The 21784-nt window shown below is 42.8% G+C and overlaps 1 protein-coding gene across 1 annotated transcript in view; it reads right to left on the minus strand.

The window, feature by feature from the left end:
- The window catches only part of cntnap2a (contactin associated protein 2a), a 217510-nt gene that overhangs the window by 23376 nt on the left and 172350 nt on the right, over window positions 1-21784 (minus strand). The window contains exons 17-20 of the mRNA XM_056434085.1: window positions 17722-17892; window positions 10455-10673; window positions 4736-4972; window positions 645-878 (exon numbers count right to left, since the gene is read on the minus strand). Of these exons, the coding sequence (XP_056290060.1) occupies window positions 645-878; window positions 4736-4972; window positions 10455-10673; window positions 17722-17892 (861 nt within the window). The remainder of the gene's footprint in view (window positions 1-644; window positions 879-4735; window positions 4973-10454; window positions 10674-17721; window positions 17893-21784) is intronic.

Consider the following 21784-nt stretch of genomic DNA (forward strand, 5'->3'; position numbering starts at 1 on the left):
ATGCATAAAAGACAACAACGAGAAAGAATCCTACAATAATAATTCCCTGTGAGTCATTCAAAGTGCTCACTGTTCAACTGTCTCATTGCCTGGAGGTAAAAACTGACTTTGGAGCTTTGATGCTTTGAATAAATACAATGAATTCTCAAGGACTGGCTGCATTAAACATGATTGCTGATAAGTCCATCGTTAGTTAGTGCACTGCTAATCGATGACACCTAAGAATGGATTTTTTTTTTAATGAATGCTGTTCATTATGCCCTTGTTTTCCTAAGAAGTACTCTGAATGAACTGAAGACTGAAGGTCAACATGTAGTTTTCTTTTTTAAGTGACGTGCGCAAGCAGGGCTGAGGAATAGAGGTTGAAACCCTGAATGAGCTTGACTGTGGCTGAGATTATAGATATCGACTGCTTATGGCCCTGAATGTGCAGGGGGCACAATAATCTATAGCAGCCCCCCTAGACAGTGTGATTATTCTGTAGTTCTATTTTTGTGGTTGTGAAGAGTGATTTGTAAAACGCGAGATGGCACTGTCAATTTAAAAAGCCCTGCCTGTCAGCTGCTCAGTGGGAGGTTCCTGGAGAGGATTTTGTGAGATTTTATATATATGTGTCTCTGTGTGTGTGTGTGTGTGTATTTTACCATTCTGCCTTAAAACCACAGCCAGATAATCCTGCGTCTTGGAGCTGACATACATCAGAATAGCTGGAGCATTGGAGGTGCTGAAACTGAAGGACACTTCCTCCTTTGTGAGATTCACTTCATGAGGCGTCAGCTGGTGCGTCAGGGTCTTTGTGTCTCTGCTGGCTCCTGCTACTGCTTCAGGCATGAAGTTGTACTTGACCAATGTTCCTGCCTCAAAGAAACCACCAACATCTGGGCGAGAGGACAGAAGTATAGAAGAAAAAGACATGAACACACATGTAAGGCAAGGAGGTGAACACAAACGATAGACGCTTGTCAATGCGTCTACGCTAATACTAGTATTATCATATCGTAGATTCATCTATGTATAAAAAAAGCAGAGATGAACTAAAAAAGGAATACAAAAAGAAAGAAAAGAACTACAATTATCACCACAGGGTCGTATGCCTCCACCCACCAATCAAGATGCAGTTTCCATCCATCATTTACCTCATAATTTTATGTGATGGAGATTTGTGTGAAATTGTCATATTTCGCATTTGATTTCTTGAGTTATGACCAAAAAAGTGTTTTCTGAGTCCACAGTCAACATCTGGAGATATTGCATCCACGAGAATGAGAAAGATGTGAGGTCACAGTGACCTACCTTATCGAATCGGGATGTTTGTGCAAACTTTGAAGACATTACTGAGATATCACGTTCACAAGATGGATGGACGTATGGGTTTCTTGAAAAAGCAATAGATCTGGCCACGCATGAAAACCCCTTCCATCAAAAAGAAGTGCACAAAAACTCACACATGACAAGACACAACAGGGTAAACATATTAAATGGAAAGAGGGAAAAACGCACACATATAAATATGTCTGTGCTCAGGAGGTGGAGTAAAGTGGGTGGTTAATTGCTGTGCTCCGGCATCTGAAACCAAACAATACGTTGTTTTCCAGGACATTAACAGACCTAATGGCATATTCCAGCGATTCCAGGAGGCTTATTGATTCATGTAATCAAATGTTAAGAAGATGGGGCCATATCTTTCTGTTATGCTCCTTGTTTGCATTAATGTGCGTGTGTGTCTGTGTGTGTCTGTATGTGTGTGTGTGTGAGTGTCTGTGTGTGTGTACAGGCAAGCACAAAAAAAGGCACGATGTGCGTGAAATTAAAGAGAATGGTTCCAGGGAAAGTAATTTAGGTTGTGTGTGTTTACGAGTGCGTATAAATGCCATGGAGTATTTCTTGACATGTTGGTTTTCCCAGCATGGCAGCAGAGAAAATGTAGAACTGCTTCTCTTACGAGTGAAGGTTACTAAGTGAATACATTTACGCATCGCTTTTTAATGCTTCACTTCATCCATCGTCTCCCGGCGGACTGAGTCCAATAAATACTTCAAGCTACATTTATATTTAATACAAGGCTTATTACAAAAAAATAGACAAGTTCTCTGACTTGTATTGCCATTCAGTCAAAACATTGCTTCCATACAGTCACACCAAGATGATATCCTCTATTCTGCTGTGCACGGAAAACGTTTCACGCTTTGGAAATCAGGCGAGACCCATTTGACCAATTGTTCTGCTTTAACCAGGCGAAGAGCTTGTGAAGTTTTCAAATAGCCTCCTTCTCACCTGCATTGTTCTGCCAAGATCCATGCTGCTGTTATTAACTTCAATCAGACACATAGTGTTTCTGTCAGAGCAGTATGCTGGATGGAAATGGTTCAAACCTGTTACAAAACAATATAGAGAAAATAAAATCATCGTAACAAGCCCCAATATCCATGGACAAAGGGCGTCACCGAAAAACGTTTTCCTCATTCTTACGTTACATTTAGCAAGTGTGCATATCAACTACCTATTTTACTCTCAACGTGTCATATGACTTAGTTAGCCAGCTTTAAAACACTATATTTTCAGGAAGCCAGCAGAGGATGTATTCAACTATAAATGTGACGCCCCCGGACATTATTGGAGTGTATCAGTTTGAGTCGTAACCCTTACGAGGCTAAGTCTTTACAAAGCTCGTGCAACTATTCTTGCATTTTATCTTGTTTAACCTCTTAGCCTTTTGTGCCCTGCTGAAAAAAGAGAATCTGATATGCTGCCTAGAGCCTCCCCCCCCTCCCCCACACACACACTCCTCTACTCCAGGGCAAGGACTCTTTCTGGTTGTGTATTTCATGTCAGTGTGTGAAGAAGTTTTGGAAAGAGAATGTGTGCGAGGATGAACATTTCTGCAGCTATCTCCGAATGTCTGCGTCCGTGTCCGTGTGTATGGATGTACATGTGCACATCGGCTCCATGTGACCCTCCAGGACAGAAAAGGAGAAGAATGAGAGTGTATAATAATATTACTGCAGGGTCCCGTGAGCAGTGTGTAAATATGGATACAATGGAAATGCACTAAGCAATTATGGCAAGCTTCATGCATTTTTCACTCGCTGGGAGGAAGGGGAGAGAGGGGGAGAAGTACCAAAAAGGAAACAGAAAACAGGAGAGGGGCAACTGGGAGAGTAGGAAAAAAAGGAGAAGGGCCAGAGAAGAAACAAGGAGGGGGGGGGGGCAAAGAGTAAAAGGAGACTGAGAAAATGGGACGGTTGGAATAGCGAGATGCAGGAAAGAGGCAGATGAAGAGAAGAGAAAGGCGGGGATGGAGAAGACAGATGCAAGATGTGTGCAGAGTGATGGGAAACGAGGAACAAAAGGAGGAGAGAATAAAGAATACAAAGAAGAAACGGACTGGAAGCACAGATGAGTGAGAGGGAAGAACGGAGGAGACGGAAGAGGGAGAGGAAAGTCACATGTCATGCACAGGCACAAACAGACACAAGGCTGTGCTCTCTCCCTTTCTTTGCCTCTCTCTTTTCTCTGACACGTGCCGCGCAGACGGACTCATACCGACACACAAACACAAACACACACCCCCACACACACAGTAATCTCTGTTCTCTAAATCCCCCAAAATGTGCCTGATTGGTCATGACAGGATTCAGAGGAGGTCTCCTCATGTTTTACACTCGCATATCATCGCACACTGTCACCGTCTACCCACACACACACACACACTCGCGCGCGCACACACGCGCACACACACACACACACACACATTGTTTTTCTGTCATCTCCCCCCTCCTGCCAAGAGCACAGGGAAAAAAAACCTATTAGGCTTTAGGAAACAAATTAATTCACGTGTCGGGGATCAAGTCTCTGACGGGAGCTTGCAGAAAGCCTCTGACAGCCCTGCTGCTCTTCTCCCCAGAGCATTTTATGAAAACTTGTTTTGGGAACTTTAATGCTGCATCTCATCAATCCCTGTGAAACAAACATGATGTTGTAGCAATATGCAACAGTGCAGGCGTTACAGTGGGACATTTCTCATCTCTGAACTTCAAAAACCTGGAGCTATACCCACCACCGCTTCGTGAAGTGACTTGCATTTTGTTTTTTAGTTTGATCTCTTAGCCGAGTTCAGCATTTTCACAGTTTCAGCATTCAGTGAGTGCACTCTTTAGCCCGGGAGAATTGGTGGGGAAGCACAATATCACCCTCAATCGATGCCTTTTATCATAAGCACAAACACTTTCAACACCGACAGCTCCAAATTGAATAGGAAGTGAGGACAATCACAGAGCGCAGCAAAAATCCCAGTAGGTTGTCCGGCAATGGCGCTCGTTGAAACACAACTCATCCAGCAGTAATCATGGCGCTATTTGCCTCTGGCTTTGAGAACTAAAGAGGGCCAATGCCAATGATAACATGGCTTCACAGAGATGCCCGTGAAAGTCACTTTTCCTCCTAAAATGTCAAGCAAAAAGGCAGTTTGTTTGGTTTAAGGAAGGAAAAAAAGGAAATAACACCATAATTGATCCATTTCTACCTGAGGAAATTGCAAAAACCCCTGCAGCGTCGTCACAGGGAAAATAAAATAGGATATCAAATTGTTCCGGAAAGCCCACACGTAGAGAAATAGATTTGACTTGCAATTGAAGTTTGAAAGATGAAGAGCAGCATGATACATTTGAGGTATTCGTATTCCCATGATCTACCAACAATAGGCGACTGAATGTGTCTCTCCTAAAATGCCTCTCACCTCTGGAGCAGAACGGGCCGTCATAGGGAGTGGCGGTGCAGTCACACAAGTAGCCGTTGTATCTCTCCACACACTTCCCTCCGTTTCGGCAGAACATCTCAAAACTGGTACAGTGGCCTTGGCAACCGGGCATGACCCCCGGCGTGACCTTGGCCCTCTCCTCCAGGTCGAGGGTGATGCCGTTCATCCGTAGGGCTCGGATACAGCCCAGGAACCCCCTCTGCCCCCCTGCAGCACCTGAGGGGCAAGGAAGGGAGGGCTGGTGGTATCAGCATTGGGAGATTAGAACGAGAACAAATACAAAGAAGGCCAAATGGAAGTCAGGGTCATAGAAGTCATTCTCAACGTAAGAGGCTGTTTTAATCTCTTTTTGGAAACGTTAATATTCTACCGCCTGGAGGAAGCCAGTGAAGTCACGTTAATTGTTCCCACTGTGACGCTGTTCTTGAAACAACCTTCAACTTGTTTGATTTCTTGACTAATTAATACACCCTAATGAACACTGTGTCCTAATGAACATCTTACAAGTATACACACGCAAATGGATGCATGATTGCACATGAACTACATACTACAGACAAACACGCATATTTAAAACACAACACGCACAGCAAACCTGATGGGAACGAGTCAATACAAGCATTAATGCTGAGCCTTGGGCTGTCGATAGCCATCCCTCTAAAGCGCCTCCATCGTCATTCTGGCCCTGTACCATTGCAGTCTAACTATCCATTAACTTGGACAGAGTAGGGGTGTTAAATAGATTAATGTGCACGTAAATGACTATAGCAATAAACAGAGTCATGAACATTCACCCACAGGTATATATTCAACCGTACAAAAGCACACCCACAGAGGACGGTTGCACTGTATGGGTAAACGAGCATGGGCGCACACTCACGCACACTGTCATTAACAAGAGCCGAGGGGCTTTTTAGTTCTTAAAACCTCTCAATTGCAGCCTTTGGATTACAGAAAAGCGTCCGTTCAAGGAGACATATGAAGGAGAATTGGAGCACACTCAGATTCCCCCCTCAACAGCTGCATTCCCACATACACACATCTGCTGGCTAAGCTGCACAGGTACAACACAGATCTAGTAGGATTACTAATACATGTACGATACACTATTCATATATCAGGATGCAGCAGGGCGTTCACACGCTTTCTCCACTTTCCATTCCCACAAAGGGTTTGACTTTTAGTAGACCTGTTAATTAATTTATTTTGTACCACTGATTGGCTGGAGGTTTCTGCGACCTGTTTACCCCGGTCTAAATCAGTCTCTGATTGAATGGACAGCAGGCTCTGAGGCCTGCAGGGACCAGGACGGACACGTACATAGGGAAACACACACACACACACTGTATAACTCACAAATGGTGTGCAATAGAGCCAGACTGGCTTCTCATATAACACATTTGGGTTAAAAAATAGAGGCACAAATGTAATGTTGTAAAATTGCAGCAATATTTTCTTGGCTGCATTTTTTTGTATGTGTACTGTGGCAAACCATCACAGGAGGCGGATCCCCAAGCTCAGGTTGGGGGAGGTGATCAAGGGAGTGTACTTCCCTGTGCAGGTGCTGCAGCCAATTGGCACGTGGCGGTGGTCACACCTGCAGCCCATCAGGTAATTAGAGGGAGCAGATCTTCTCTGCACTGGGAAGCAGCAGCAGAGCAGAAGCATCTCCGGAACCTCAGGAGCGGAGCCGCGTTGGACAGGAGATAACCGAGCACACTCACCGCTCCCCTCTGCCCGCACAGGACAAAGGAGTTGTCACACACCAGGCGTGAGACCGAGGGGCAAAGAGCCCGACCGGGAGGAATCATTTGTTCAATCCCCCCTTTCCCCTATCCGATTTATTAAAGGACACTTTTTGTTACGCTACGTCTGTCTCTGAATCTTCTGATGTTGTTCTGAATCCTGCCTCCCAGTCCACTGGGTTGCCACAGCACCTTCATTCTTACGTAAATATATTTGAGTCTGTTTCTATAGAATTTTACTGTTAAACTGTAAATTATCCTGATTTGTCTTTTTCTTAAACATCAACAATATCAAGACTACAGGCTAATTATCTACTGATAAAATACTGATGATTATTGAAATTCTGACACAAACTGTGAAAAGAGTCAAACACAAATGTAGCGTTCGTTTGCACCTATTTATTTAAGGTTGTTATATCTTTGGCTTGAGGGTCTTTTATCGTCTCATGTGCTGAGAAAAGATTTGATATGCATTCGGCTATACACACAACAGCCAAATTACCAATTAAAATAGAAGTCATAAAATGTAACCTTTTGACCTTCACTGTTTGTGTTTATACAAATTCTACATTGCTGCGTAATGTTTAATGAAACCTAACTATGCACTTAAATACTACATCGTGTGTCCAAGAGAATGGACGTACAGTTTGAATGTATATGTGTGTGTGCCGATCAACAGTACAGTGCACAGTCCCATTACACCCATTGGCTGCATCTGCTGGCTGCTGCACTGCTGTTGTGCCATTATCATTGTTTGAGTGGTTAATAGAATGGTGGTATGTCCCGTTTGTTTCTGTGAGTCGGTCTGCTGTTCAGCACCAAAGAGATCCCCAAAACAGTGTTTGCCCACTCCATGTGTATTGGGGATGCACTTTAGGACGCCATTTGTTTTGGTTTTAGATGAGTATTTTTTAAATCATATGGTCTAAAAATGCCATTTCAAAAGCCTTCTTTACCCACCGACATTTCCAGGACGGAGATAATATCATACAAATCCCGTTTTACCAGCCCAGTGCTTTATATCTTTTAGTTCCCCCCCCTGATATCTCTCTTAAAGGTCCATAATGGGCATACTTCTGATGGATCATTGCATGGGAAATGTGTGCATTGTAATAATGCTGAATCTACAGGCATTCCTCCTCAAATCATATCTGGCATCGAGCGGCAGCAAAATCTGATTCCAAACACTCGGCTTAAAGTGCAAGCGCGGTCCGTACATATGAATGCTTCTGTGTGCTGGAAAAACTGCAATGCCACAGAGACATTTCATTTTACTCATTAAATGTTACCTACTGTCTTGGCAGGTGAGCGAGGCAGGCTTCCCTGTGACGGGTGTCGCACACATGCAGTGAGGAGAAACAAGCAAGATGACGATCCGGGAAGACAGAAAAAAGAACAGTAGAAAAAGAAATCCACAGAGGAAGTAGAAGAGAAAGACAAAACAATCCAACGATGAGAGAATTGAGCAAAAACATGCAAAATCATTTTTAAAAGAGTAAGATGGGGAATCAAAAGAACAGATGGTGGTAAGATTGATAGTTATGTGCATGTATGAAGTGAATTGGAGAGCTAAAAGTTAACAGTGTGAAGCAAATGACAGCAGGCTGATGGTATAACATTTAGTCTCAGGGCTATTACAGCAAATGAGCCACTGTGCAGTAAACACTAAAGCAATCAAATGCTTGATGAGGAGCATATTGATTGAAGAAGAGAGGAGCTGATACAGCCACAGTTATGAGAACAAGCTGAGCTAAATAAATCTCCTGGTTGTATGTCGCTACTGCGTGATTATGTAAAATCATACAAACGGATCATCCATCTATCCATTCTCATCCGCTTAATCCGGGGTCGGGTCGCAGGGCAGCAGACCCAGCAGGCGGACCCAGAGTTCCCTCTCACCCGCAATATTTCCCAGCTCATTCTGGAGGATCCAGAGGAGTTCCCAGGCCAGCTGGGAGATAAAGCCCCTTCAGCGTGTCCTGGGTCTTCCCCGGGGTCTCCTCCCAGTTGGACGTGCCTGGAAAACCTCCAATGGAAGACTTCCAGGAGGAATCCGAATCAGATGCCCAAACCACCTCAGCTGACTCCTTTGGGCACGAAGCAGGAGCGACTCCAAGCTCCCTCCTGATGTCCGAGCTCTCTGAGGCTGAGCCTTACGGAGGAAACTCATTTCGTCCACTTGTATCCGCGACCTTGTTCCTTCGGTCACGACCCAAAGTTCGTGACCATAGGTGAGGGTTGGAACGTATACCGACCAGTGAATTGAGACCTTTGCCTTTCGGCTCAGCTCCATCTTCACCAAGACGGTTCGGTGCAGCGCCTGTATGATCCTTTTTGAACTCCTTTTTAGTGCCTCTGGATTGCATTGTTTTTTTCTACCTCGCTACTTTCAAACGGCCGCATCGATATCAATCGGAGACGACGTGTGAAGTGACAAGGGGAAGAATCCGTTCAGACAAAATCCTGAAGCCTGTGGGGCTCTCTCAATCAAAGGCACAAAGAAGTCTATCTTTTGAGTGGCAGAGGCCAAATCTAAACCACTTCCCTTTAGTGATTGGGTCACTTCCTTTGTGTCTCTCTGGAACTTCTCAAAGCTTTCCTCAAATGAGGATCAAGCAGGGATTATAGATCAGATATGAGAAGGTGCTGGCACCTCTGTGGCGGCAAGTCTTTCCCTGCTTTCTCGCTATCATCCAGTATCCCTTGTGTTTTAGATGTGTGCCACACAGAGCAGGCCTGAGGCTCCTTCTGTCTTCATACAGAAAATACACACATGCAAATGAGGCCGAGGCTCTACCTGGAAGCCATTGCATTCCCGCTTTCAAAGTCACGAGCTGCACTGCAACAAAACCGCTCTTGCACCTTTTCCTTTGACTAAATTAAAGTACAAATATACCGAGAGCCAAATTGGGACATGATAAGGTGAGGAGACTTTGAAATTATATTATAAACGAGGGATCAGAGGTTAAGGCTATCGCATCGGGAGGCCTGATTGGAATTAGGAACAATCTCCTTTGGGCAGAACTTTTTTTCATGAGCTAGTAAGAACTCTGTGATCCGCCTCAGCACTTTTCCTTCTATCCGCAAATCCCTGAAACTATTTTAGCCCGAGAGTTTGGTTAAAAGCATATTGACAGCTCGGCACAAAAGGCAGCATGATACAGAGATGTGAAAGCATGAGAGGAAAACTGGACATATCTTCTGCCATGTGAACCGCTGATAAGCTTGAGACGCATAGTGTGGAGAGAAGGACGAAGGGAATTAACCAGACATCTACAAAATGTCGGCATAATTGGTGTGATAGGCTGGATCTCCGTGAGGGAGAGAAAAAATCAGAGGGTTGATATCGTCTTTTTGCAATAATAGTTTCTTAATCCACAGGAATATGAACGCTGAGTCAAAGTATTAAAGTACGAAATAAATGACCCGTGTAAGAATTACGTTTTAGTCACACCCTCACAGCGCCTCAGTTTGAACTTTATCAAGATCACTTGCATGGATTCATTTCTTAAGATGTGCATGTGTGCTCATGTGTGCATGTCATAAAATGTGAAATGCATGTGTGTTGGATTAGTCGGAACTTAATTATCAGTGTCTGTGGCTAAGATGGACCGGAGCCTCTTTAGGAAAGAACCCATTGATCGAGTCAAAGCTGCCACGCCTTTAAACAACGCCTTCTAAAAACAATCAGACGTCCTCACAGTAGATTTCTGCATCTGAGGGCAAGACTACCGGAAGTAAAGACAGAATGTTTATTAATGAAATCAAAGTACGATTACACAGTTGATGTGTACTTAGGTATTTGCCTTCCACACATTAGAGCTCGCAATGATGGTGCGTTTGTCTCCGTTAGTGTCCCTCCTACACAAAGTGGATATTAAATGTTGAAATTGCAATCAAATGCGTGACCGTGAGTCATTCTTACACATCTGTGGGATGTGTGTGTGCCTTACCCACGTAAAGTTGACTGAACAGCTCCAGCCGCGTGTGCCCCTGAGCAGGAGCCAGCTGAGATGCCCGATATGTCTGATCCAGCTGAAGGACCGACTCTTTGACGTTTCGCTCGGCCATCACGCGATGCCATTGGTCGTCATTGAGGGGCGTGGCCGAATGCACTGTCAACTCCACAGGTCCGTTTCCCACATCGAAGGAGAAGGAGATGACTTTAGGAGCTGCATAGAAGGTGTGAGAAAAGGGTCAATTCAACTAGCATCCTAGTTACAGAAGTCAAATGTTAAACCTACAAGAACAAATATCACAACTTTAAAACCCCAGTACTTCCAGTCTGTCATAGACCCCTCTGCAGGTAAATATGCATTCAATTTCTAATCTGATGGCTCATTTGTTTCAAGGCGATTCATTCGGCTTGTATAGATTTCAGTTTTGCAATCCACGACTGCTCACAGCTTTGGACAGGACTAATCTCACAGGCAGTCGATAGATGCCAGGAACTGTTGGCTTTGCGTGGCATACGGATGGACCGCAGCACACACATGATGGTGAGAGTGTGCTAATGAACACAAAGAAGGACAATAAATGCAAAATTAGGGCAAGCTGGCTCGTTTCTCATTCACTTTCACCATCTGAGAGTAAGACGGCTCTGTGCATGTGTGTGGTTTGATAGAAATGCCAGAGAATTGATTGCTTCTTAATTTCAACAGAACAACAGGGGGCACTGTTATACCTTTTATGACTATGACAGGTCAAATATTTCAGGAATATTTCTGAATTAGAGTGCATGTGTGTGTGTGTGTGTGTGTGTGTGTGTGTATCAGACTACAACATGTCCATTCCAGATGTTTTTGCTACTGCATTGGTGAGGTCACTATCTGATGGATTTTTAACTCTGCAGGGAACAGTCATCAATCACAGTGTGATCACAGAAAAGCTGTGTGTGTGTGTGTGTGTGTCAATAACACAGTTCGGTAAATTATATCTCCTCGATGATTTGAGACATTACTTAGCAAACACATAGACATACAGCTTTACATATATTAAAGCTATGTGGCTGTTCTCTTTCCTGACAATTGTATTATTAGATTTATACGTTATTGTTTCAACATGCTGCATAACGTGTGGACCAATTAATACTTGTCGCTGCAAAATGTCAAAGGAATAATTGCACCTTGACCTATGAAGGGAATGAAGCAACAGTACGACAGCAATGAGCGTATTATTAATGCTGCTGGAAAGATGATTTGCGACTGTCACATTAAAACCCAATTTGACACATTCCTTAATGTTTGGTACGACTGTGAGGCCGCTGAATAAAAGCTGTATACTCTGTGTGGTGCCATATGGTGGTTACTGGCACCAGTGTGCTGCAGTCTTAGAGATGATGAATAACCACTTCTTCACAGCTTTCTATATTACTGCTCCATTATGGCATCATTAGGCTCAGACATTAGAGTGGATCATGTTATGTAGTGGTCAATCAGGAAACAAGCTGTATCTTTCCTTTGCCTAATCAATATGCTTAGCCCCTTTCCTTTTTTAGATTGCTTTTATCGAATTGTCTTCTTCCCTCCTTCCATTCTTCAAACTTTTGATTCCATTCAAGACGACAAATAGTTATTGTGTTGCCTTTGTTCTTTCTTTTCTTTCCCACATCCCCTAAGTCCCCTGTGTCTCTCTTACCTTACCTTTGCATTACTTCCTTGATTCTTTAATTTCTTCATCGTTTGTTATTTTGTTTCTTCATTTCAAGCTCGGTTTCTTGCGTTCACTTACCCATCCCTTATGAATCAGTCACTTTGCCCTCCCATCCCATCCTCGATCCCTTTCTTGCAGACACTATTCATCCGCTTGATGAGATACAAGTACACCAGAAATCATCTCAGCAAAAGCTTGTGTCTGAATGTGCTGAGTGCATTAACCCCTAAGCTCTTTAAAAAAGCTTCAACGTTCAAATACCCGCAAAACATAACACAAAGCAGCATGGAGACCCCCCCCCCCCCCACACACACACACAGAAAGTAATCCCTCTGACAGCTTTTAGTACACCGAATTAATCTACGCAGAGAGTGTGAAGGGCAGCGAGGAGCGACATCAGTTATTTAAAATGCTGAAAGTCCAACGTATATCAAAATAGCCCAATAGAAGGCTTTAGCAATGCAGCTCTAGCAACGGTGAACGGCATGAGACGATGTGTTTGATTGTCTGTGTGTCGTTTAAGCAGCACTGTAAAGCAAGATGGATGCCCTGAAACTTTCTTAGTGATACTCGCCCACAGACAGGTATGAACACTTAAGTACCTTCATAGCACAGAGCTTGCCTCATCTATTTAAAGAGTTGTGATGGATGTTAGGCGTATTAACATAACTCCATTTTTGTGTGCGAGACACACTTACATGTTGGCCTTGAGCAAACTAGAGTTTTTCTTCTTTCCACTTTCTATTAATCTTTCAAAATGTAGGCTTAAGGAGCTCCGTTCTTAATTATGCTTCAGTCTTCATGTGAAAGATCCCTGCTTGTGTTGTGCATGTGTGTTTGTCTGGTGGGAAGTGTCATTTCATAGTTCTTCAGCTTTCTCCCGAAGGTTGGCAGTGCATTTTCTCTGTGACCTCTTTTCTGTTAAACTGGCTAATTCTTTGTTGTTTGTCTCATTTGCTTTGTGAGTCTTTTGTTCTGTGCTCTTCGTCCCTGGGAAGTTAGGAGATAAAGCAACTTCTCAAAAGCTCAGCATCTCTTTGTGACAGAAAAGCTCTTCAAGTAAAAATTTTCTTATGCTTTCAGCAAAAAAATATGCAAAGAACCCTGAGTATTTAGTGTTGTGAGCAGATAAATAATCACTTCGGACAGTTTTTGAAGAAGATTCAAATATATCCAGTGGTGGCTGTTTGCTTTCTTATTTAGACGATAACTTCATATTGCTTTACAAGTCATAGAGTCGTCTGGCAACTTTTGGAAGCAAGAGATGCATAGTGCTAAACTTCAGATGTAAACTTGGTGTCGGTCTGGTTTTCACATAAAACGGCAATAATACCATTTCATAAACCGAGGTCTGAGCGGGAAAAAGAGCATTTCCCAGCTGGATCCCAGACTTAAAGTCTTTATAACCTTTGGGCAAGACTATCACTGAAAGTGCAGCGTCTTAAAGACTCTAAACATGCCACATATTTTCCACTGAGCCACAGAGCACCCAGAAGTTAAGTCAAGTTCACATGCTGCCGCTCAAATGTATCTCTGTCTACTTCTTAAGATCCAAAGTGCAGTGGTGTCCACTTGATGGCGTTGAGTCTGCTGAGGTCACAGTGATGTGTGTTTTGTACAAGGGTGTGTGTGTGTGTGTGTGTGTGTGTAGCTCCTGCAATGGCACAGCTATGCTATTCTGGCCTAATGCTAGTTATTTCATACCTTGACTGAATTGTAGGAGATATAGTTTTTGCAGCAGCAAGAGGGGCGATATGATGTGTGTATTTGTGTGTGTGAGCGTGCGTGTGCAAGTAGCTTTGGGAGTGTGTGTCTAAACGTTTGCTGTGGGGCAGAACCTAAGATGATAGCAAGGGACAGGGGAGAGGAAATCGATGTGGGGCATTTTGAAAGCCTCAGGACACACACACACGCACACACACGCACACACACACAGGCACACACTCCCTCTATCTCCTCAGCCGTGACAGACTAGGTACTTACTCTATCTTGGTGTGTGTTTTTGTGTGCACGTTCAGAAGACAACTGACAATCCCCTTCTCACCGCTCTTGCATGTACAGTGGAGTGTCAGCACACTGGCTTGTTTCAGCCCAAATAAGCGTGTGCATGCATTGGTGTGTGTGCGGTTTTGTGCAAAACTAAAGCTTAACTGTAAGAAATATTTGGGGAAAGAAAATGGAAGGCTTATGCAGCGTTAAGGTGGCAAACCAGCTCAGATAATGTCACCTTGTGTAACGGCTTTACAAAAGCACCTCGGCTCAAAACTCATCCGCAGACTTTGTGTCTATTCAGTGGGAGTCATTTTGAAAATAATAGGTGGGCCAGGAGTACCGGAAGCAAATGTTAAGTGAGCGTCTCTGACATCAAATCTTCAAATTCCTTTGAATCCCAATGAATTGCAATTAGTTAAATCAACAGCCCTGCTGTGCCAGGAACCCCCTTCACAATGTGATTAAATTGAAGCCCGCGATTTCAACATTCTTGATCAGTTCGGCTCCACTGAGGCCACTGGGATGTTAATTTGAGACGTTGGAACAAGATCATAGACACCTGCTACAGGACATCAATCATGAGACCCTGAAAGGACTTTGAGAATGTGAAACGGGGTGGTCCCATTCTTTTATATTTAAAAAGCTTTGTTCTTCTCTCTTCCGTCGCCATTTCGTTTAAAAAAACTATATATGATGAACCAAAGATGTTTATGAGTAAGTCTATTTGAGTCACGTATATCGTTACTTGATATGTCTACGTAAACAGTACTGTCTCCTTTTTGATTTGAATGAATTTCAATGTTTTGTTGCATAGCCCATTTGTTCTGTTCTCTCTGAGCTCCTCCAAGTACACACACACACACACAGTACACACACGTGGGTGTGTGTACTGTGTGTAGTTGTGGAGAGGTGACTGTGGCTCAGTGGTCAGCAGGGTCGTCCTTCAATCAGAGGATTGGTGGGTCGATCCCCGGCTCCACCAGCCCATGTCGACGTGTTCTTGGGAAAGACACTTGGTGCCTACGGTGTACAAATGTGTATGAATGTCAGTTACTGCTGATGTGCAGGTGGAGCCTTAGCTCCTCCCATCAGTGTGTGAATGGGTGAATGGTGTCACGTTATAGTGTTACAGCGCTTTGAGTGGTCGGAAGACTAGAAAAGCGCTGTACAAGTACAGGTCCATTTACCATTTACAAACACACGCACAAAGCTGTGGTGAAGTGAACGATACACAGGCGGATGGCAACTGTGCTTAAATATTTGTGAGTAAAAAGCCAATACTGTATATCTGTATATCAACAAGCTGACCGCAGCCTTAAATCCAGCGCTGCTATGTTTACACAAGCACAGCTTGCACAATATATATTTTGAAGAGTGAGGAAGGAGGAAGCACTGCTACGAGTGGTTGTCTGTGTTCTTCATTCCTCTAAATCTAAATCTTACACAATGTTACACATAGTTTTAACGAAGACTCTTTAGATTTTTTTCGATTTTTGTTCTTCGATAAGAACAGAATCTACGCACACTCAGGAGCACACATACGCACATTTGAGTGCTGACAGGTTCATACAAAATAATTGGTTAAAGTGGTTGCTTCAGTTTTACAACTTTGCATTAATATTACAATCATTATATGAATATGTAAAAATAGTTATTTTATTATTTTACAAAGCCTAAGCATTTTTTTACAATTATTTTAAAACAACCTCTGAATGCAGTCGGGAAGCACATGATGTTGTGCTTTGTAGATTATCTAGATCACAACATTGTTATGCAATTTAATAAATAGTACAGAGTTTGGTTCGTAATAATCTGATCAATACACAAGTTGTGTCCCTCTCTTATGCAGCATGACAATTAGATTAGTTTTTTGTTTCCACATAGTTAATGTATGGAACCACGAGAATACAATACTGTATGAATAATGATTTCTGATTTCAAGATATCTTTAGTTCTCTATAATATTGCAATGGATTTGGCTATTTTGTTTTTTCCAATATGTGTGGTTTACAACATAATATATGATCAATTGCCATGCCCAGAAATATATATTCACACAATTTTCCCATATTGACATAATGTATCATCACACTTACTTGATTATTGATTTATGGATTACCAACTAATAAATGATAATACACTTTGGTCTGTGCTCTACCCTCTTGAGACTCTTGTTTGTCGGGGTGGCAGGGTGTTTACCTCTGCTCATGAAGACGGGCACATGCCTTCAATTTGAGAAGACAATGAGGGGAACGATTACGTGGTTTATCAACACACCATGGAAATTACGTAGACTTTTCTTCGGATCTTTCTCAAGAACACATTTTGGAAAAAAACACAAGGTGATGTTGGTGAATGAGGCCCAATGTTTTCGGCAGTTACTCCTCATGGATACCATGTCAGCTTGGTGATAATCTCCCTCGGTTTCAGCCGAGGCCAAAGACGGAAAACAGACAGGCGGAGCCGCCTTTCACATTAGAGGCAATATTACAGATGATGTATGTTTATGCTTTTTTTTTTTTTTAAAGTGATGGACATGAACACAGTGAGTTCTCTCAGTGTGTTCATATCCATCACTTTTTCTCTATCCACTGTGAGATCCTGTAAATCTGTCACAGCTCAGTACAACAAACTGTAGTTTTGACCTTCGGCAGGAGTAGCTTCTGAAAGATAAGGTTTGGAAAAATGAGCAGGCAACACCCGTTATACTAATGTGTCAAATACATGTCTAAATGCATTGTTTCCTTTTCATCTCAGTTTTTCAAGTGTAGCTACAGAATGTCAAATCAATACATTTAGGTGTTTAAATCAGCTCAGTCAATGCAAAACAGATTGCAATTGGTTATTTTTTATCTATATATATTTATATATATATATATATATATATAAATTTATATATATATATAAATTATTTTGTTACTATTGCTGAAAATGAATGAATTAGACTTTTTGAATGGTTGACGTATATGTTTTATCCGTATGTGTGTGTGTCTTTTTGTTAGGAAATGTGAAGGAGTTGTGATGCGACAATGTTTCCCATTTCACTGTCACCCTTGTGACCCTGTGTGCGTGGGTCTATTTATACTTTTAAGAGAGTTAAATGATCACATAAAAAAAATAAAAATAATGATATGTGTATTTCCATGTGTGAGCTCGTGTTTTGTGAACCCTGAAAACGGTTGATTTGGTTAAACAGAGGTTTATAATGGACATCATTATTGCACACACCAATTACCTTAAATAAATGATTGCTCTCTCTTGCAATCACACCAAGTAGTGCACTATAATCAGGAAGGCAATTGACTGTTGCTGGTGTGTGCGTCGGCATCAGTGTGTTTGTATGTGACTGAGTGTGTGCGTCGGCAGGGTGCACACGGCCCTATCACACTGGTGGATTAATCCTCACACTAGATAACGAGTCTGAGTAAGAGAGAGAATACGAGGGGCAAACAGAGAGAGAGACACGCACGCACACACACACACACACACACACACACACACACACACACACACACACACACACACACACACACACACACACACACACACACACACACACACACACGTGCAGCTTACATTTGAGCTCCAAGCGAATAAAGTCGGTGTTGCCCAGATTTTCCAGAAAGACGCCGGCAGGCGCGCTGGTCTTGAAGTAGAAGGAGATGTCGGCGCTGGTCTCACCCTGGAAGGTGGCGAAGTGCAGGTAGGAAGACGGGGTAGGGAAGGAAGCAGCATTCCAATAGTTATCTGTGGAAAACATAGATAGAATCACAGCTGTCAACCAGCCCATCAGGCACCGAGCTGCTGGACACGGCAGACTACATTATTTTCAGCAATGATTTTATTTCAATCCTTTTTCATTTAATTCCAAAGAGCTATCAATCTTTTCTGGATAAAACAGTGTTATCGTACGTCCATTGTCTAACGTGGCTCATTTCATATCTCAGTCAAAATTATTTCATCAACTAACTCTTTTTCTGTGCAGGGCTTCTAACGCAGCCTGTAATTTCCTGAAACTTCAATAACATTCAATAGCAAGTTGATCATATCATAATAGCAGAGGGAGACTATTTCCTTCTAAATGAGGACCCGAGAAGGAGACGAGGGCACATGAATAGAGTGCTGCGGGATCTTTGATAACAACTTTTCTAATGACTTTTATGAAGCAAAACCAGCGGCCTCTAATGAAGACAAAGTAGCAGCACGCTAAACAGCTGCTGATGAATTACAGGACGGTTGTATTGATGTTGTGACTTCTCTCCTCTCCCGTCGCCATGTCCCTGTATTACTCCTGTCACTCGAGGAAGATGAGAACGTCCGACTTTGTTTGATGAAGATTTCGAGATAAATGACACATGTTTATCCATTCTGGTTAGTGTTTCTGATTAATTTCTTGCAGCAACTAATCAGCTTATCATTTCTCGTATTCCTTTGCTTCCTGTCATGTGTGTGGGTTTACACTTTGTGAGTGTAGGCATGCACCTCTGTGTGTTTGTGTGTCTCCTGGCTCAGAGCGATAAGCGCTCCCCAATGACAGGGCTGAGCTTCTCCCCTCTCCCCCTTGCCTTACATCCTGTCACTAGGGGCAAGGGCAGATAGTGGCCACACACACACACACACACCTACACACACACACACACACACACACACACACACACACACACACACACACACACACACACACACACACACACACACACACACACACACACACACACACACACACACACACACACACACACACACACACCCCTGCTGATGCTCCCTTCGTGATTCGTGTTTGAAGTTGGAATACTGTTCATTTCTCAGCGGGAGGTGCAGCTAATTATTGAACTGGGCTAATTGGGGCCTCGAACAGGAGGAAGCCTGCAGAGGCGAAACAAATAATTAAGTTGACTATGAATGTTCCTAAGTAGCAAGAAGGGCCACATCGTGGGTGACACTCAAATGTACAATCACCGACTGATTACAAAGGAATTATTTTGATGATTGAAACAGGTCTCTGACGTACAATAATGACGCTATTTCGCAAGAAATGACACATACAAAATGCCTGCAAATAATTTGCATAGTATTCCTTTGAGTATACTGCAGACACAGAATCAGCCTTCACGGTACAAATATGACATGACAAATACAAACAACATAAACATGTCTCATGTGCTTGGATACCTATTTGTATGCACTGAATGAGACCGTAAGTGCTTGGAGCCAGAGCGTAAAAAGAAGGTTGACAAAGACATCGAAGCAAGAAGGACACAAGGATATAGGAATACAGCCTGGAGGCAAGTCACACTTCAGAAGGAGGGAGAGAGAGCAAGAGTAAAAGAGGGAACTGGGAGGAGGTTCGAGAGAATGGGCTCAAAAGGGATTCTATGGTGTGAGAACAAAACATGAGGGGGTTAACAGGAACTGAGTGCTGGAGCGAAAACAGTGTTTGAGGAATAATCATGGAAGCAAAATCATAAACCTCTGATTGTCCCCGATTGATCCACAGATCTGTGGCACATTTATCTCTCCAATGTTGAAATGTTTATCAAACAAATGTTTCAGAAACTGACCGAGTACAAAACTGTCCGACTGAGACGTCACACTTATTAAACTGCTATTGGTGATGCATGATTACACACTTGAAGGCAAGGCACATTAACAATATGCCCAAAGTATAATGAACAAAGTAAAACAATTTGTTTTATATAGAGTGAGCTACCTGCCACCACAAACAGCCTTGACATTAATTAATTGGAGTTGATTTGTGTATAACTATAACCTCCAGTGGGAAATCAAGCCATTTCCCTTATGTTTTCATATGTATGAGACTTGCAGAGCGAGCTTGTCAAGGGGATCAACGAGCACTCCAAACACAGGTGTTTCTCAAATGGAGTCGGTTACAGCTTTCTCTGAAAGACCTTCTTCTCGCTCTTATTGGTTCCAAGTTGACACAAATGCCTAAACTCACTTCCTGTTGTCGCCGGTTCTCCCGGATGCCTTTGGTCTCATTGTGTGGGGAACCACTGTAGAAGATATTCAGCGACTACGGAGTATCTCCGGTCTACTTGCAGGATGTAAATGAACGTTGCTGAGCTACTCAATTGTGAGACACCTCATTTAGTGGAGAAGCAGAATAATGTTGGATTTAAATTCTTTTTTTTTTAGTCGAAATTTAGACCAGATGTTTTACGGTCTAAAGAGAATGTTGCTTGGTGGTAACCTTCAATGCTCCCAAACACAATGGACCTTCCCAAAAAAACTATTTCAAGCACTTCACAATTTATACTCGCTCTGAGTGCAGGATACAAAATCAACGTAGCAGACCAGCAATGTGCCGAGCGATGTCTGCTGTCCGGGAGAGAGCACGGTCATTAGTTAGCAGGCTTCAATAATACAAACCCACAACCCACAAGCTTATGGAGGGCAGACGTGGCACAACAATTCACATGTTGTCAACATCAGGCGTTATAACACTTATGCTCGGGTCTGTTGGTGCAGTGACCATGAAGCTCAGAATGTAGCAATGGCTCAATCTGCACGGTTCAAAGGCGGAAATACTGCTGGTATGTTGGACGTATCGCTCCAGTTTTACATTAATCCAAGGTTGGAGAAAAAACTAATGTGTGAAAATGTTCGAGCCATGCTCGTGGTATGGCTCTATGAATAGCCATGTTGGTTCACTAATGTTTGATGGGATGCTCTCCGCGAGTAGAGTATTATACCTTTAGTGATCCCCTTGACTCCACATGTGGCGACATCATCAGGTCACACATTTCAGTTTGTCCAGTGCCTTCAAACTAATAATCCACATGATCTCAGCTATTCTTGCATTTCGAGGTAATAACCAAATGTCAGCATGCTAAAATGCAAAACTAAGATAGCATGTATAAAAATGTGAGACATCAGAAGTAAACCATCACAAAACAACCATCCTTCAACCAGAAGAACCAAGTTAAACACCCATGCAGGAATCAATAAATATAAATCATGACAAACTGAGCACATATACAGCTACAAACTCTTCATGTGTTTCCACTTCATCAATATCTTTCTATGTTTCCATCTTTCTTTACATGGATGTTTTGGACATCTTTTGTCCAGTCATTTGACTGAAATATGGTGTTGCACTGAAAACAGCTGCTGACCTCTAGATTAGTGCACTGGGACACCTCAAGCCCACTGAACTGTGGTGTGTGACATGATGTGAGACACAATTTGAGGAGAAGTTCAGGGTCTGGAGGCCAACGAGATGATTCACCTGTCCATGCTTGACCAGATGGGTTATGTGTCAGTACCAGCAGAAGGTAAGGATGACAAACTGAAACTTATCGGGTCATTAATAAGGACACACACACACACACACACACATACACACACACTTGCGAATACAAATGTACACTGTTGGCTAGAGGCAGAGTAGGCTGCACTTACTGCCACAATAGCTACATGTAATAACCTCAACAACACACTGCATGTTCAGTGTGATATCAGTGTAGATCTAAACATTCAAGATTGCAACAGCACTTATAACTTAGTTTGCTCGATCGTTTGATCCATTTGCCACTTATTCTGCTTCAGGTGCAAAGTTGTTTGGTCGTGGAGGGCGGATTTAATCAGAGGACTAAGAATAGTGTCACCTGAGATGAGA

Source organism: Pseudoliparis swirei, chromosome 16, assembly GCF_029220125.1.
Source record: "Pseudoliparis swirei isolate HS2019 ecotype Mariana Trench chromosome 16, NWPU_hadal_v1, whole genome shotgun sequence".
Classification (NCBI taxonomy): domain Eukaryota; kingdom Metazoa; phylum Chordata; class Actinopteri; order Perciformes; family Liparidae; genus Pseudoliparis; species Pseudoliparis swirei.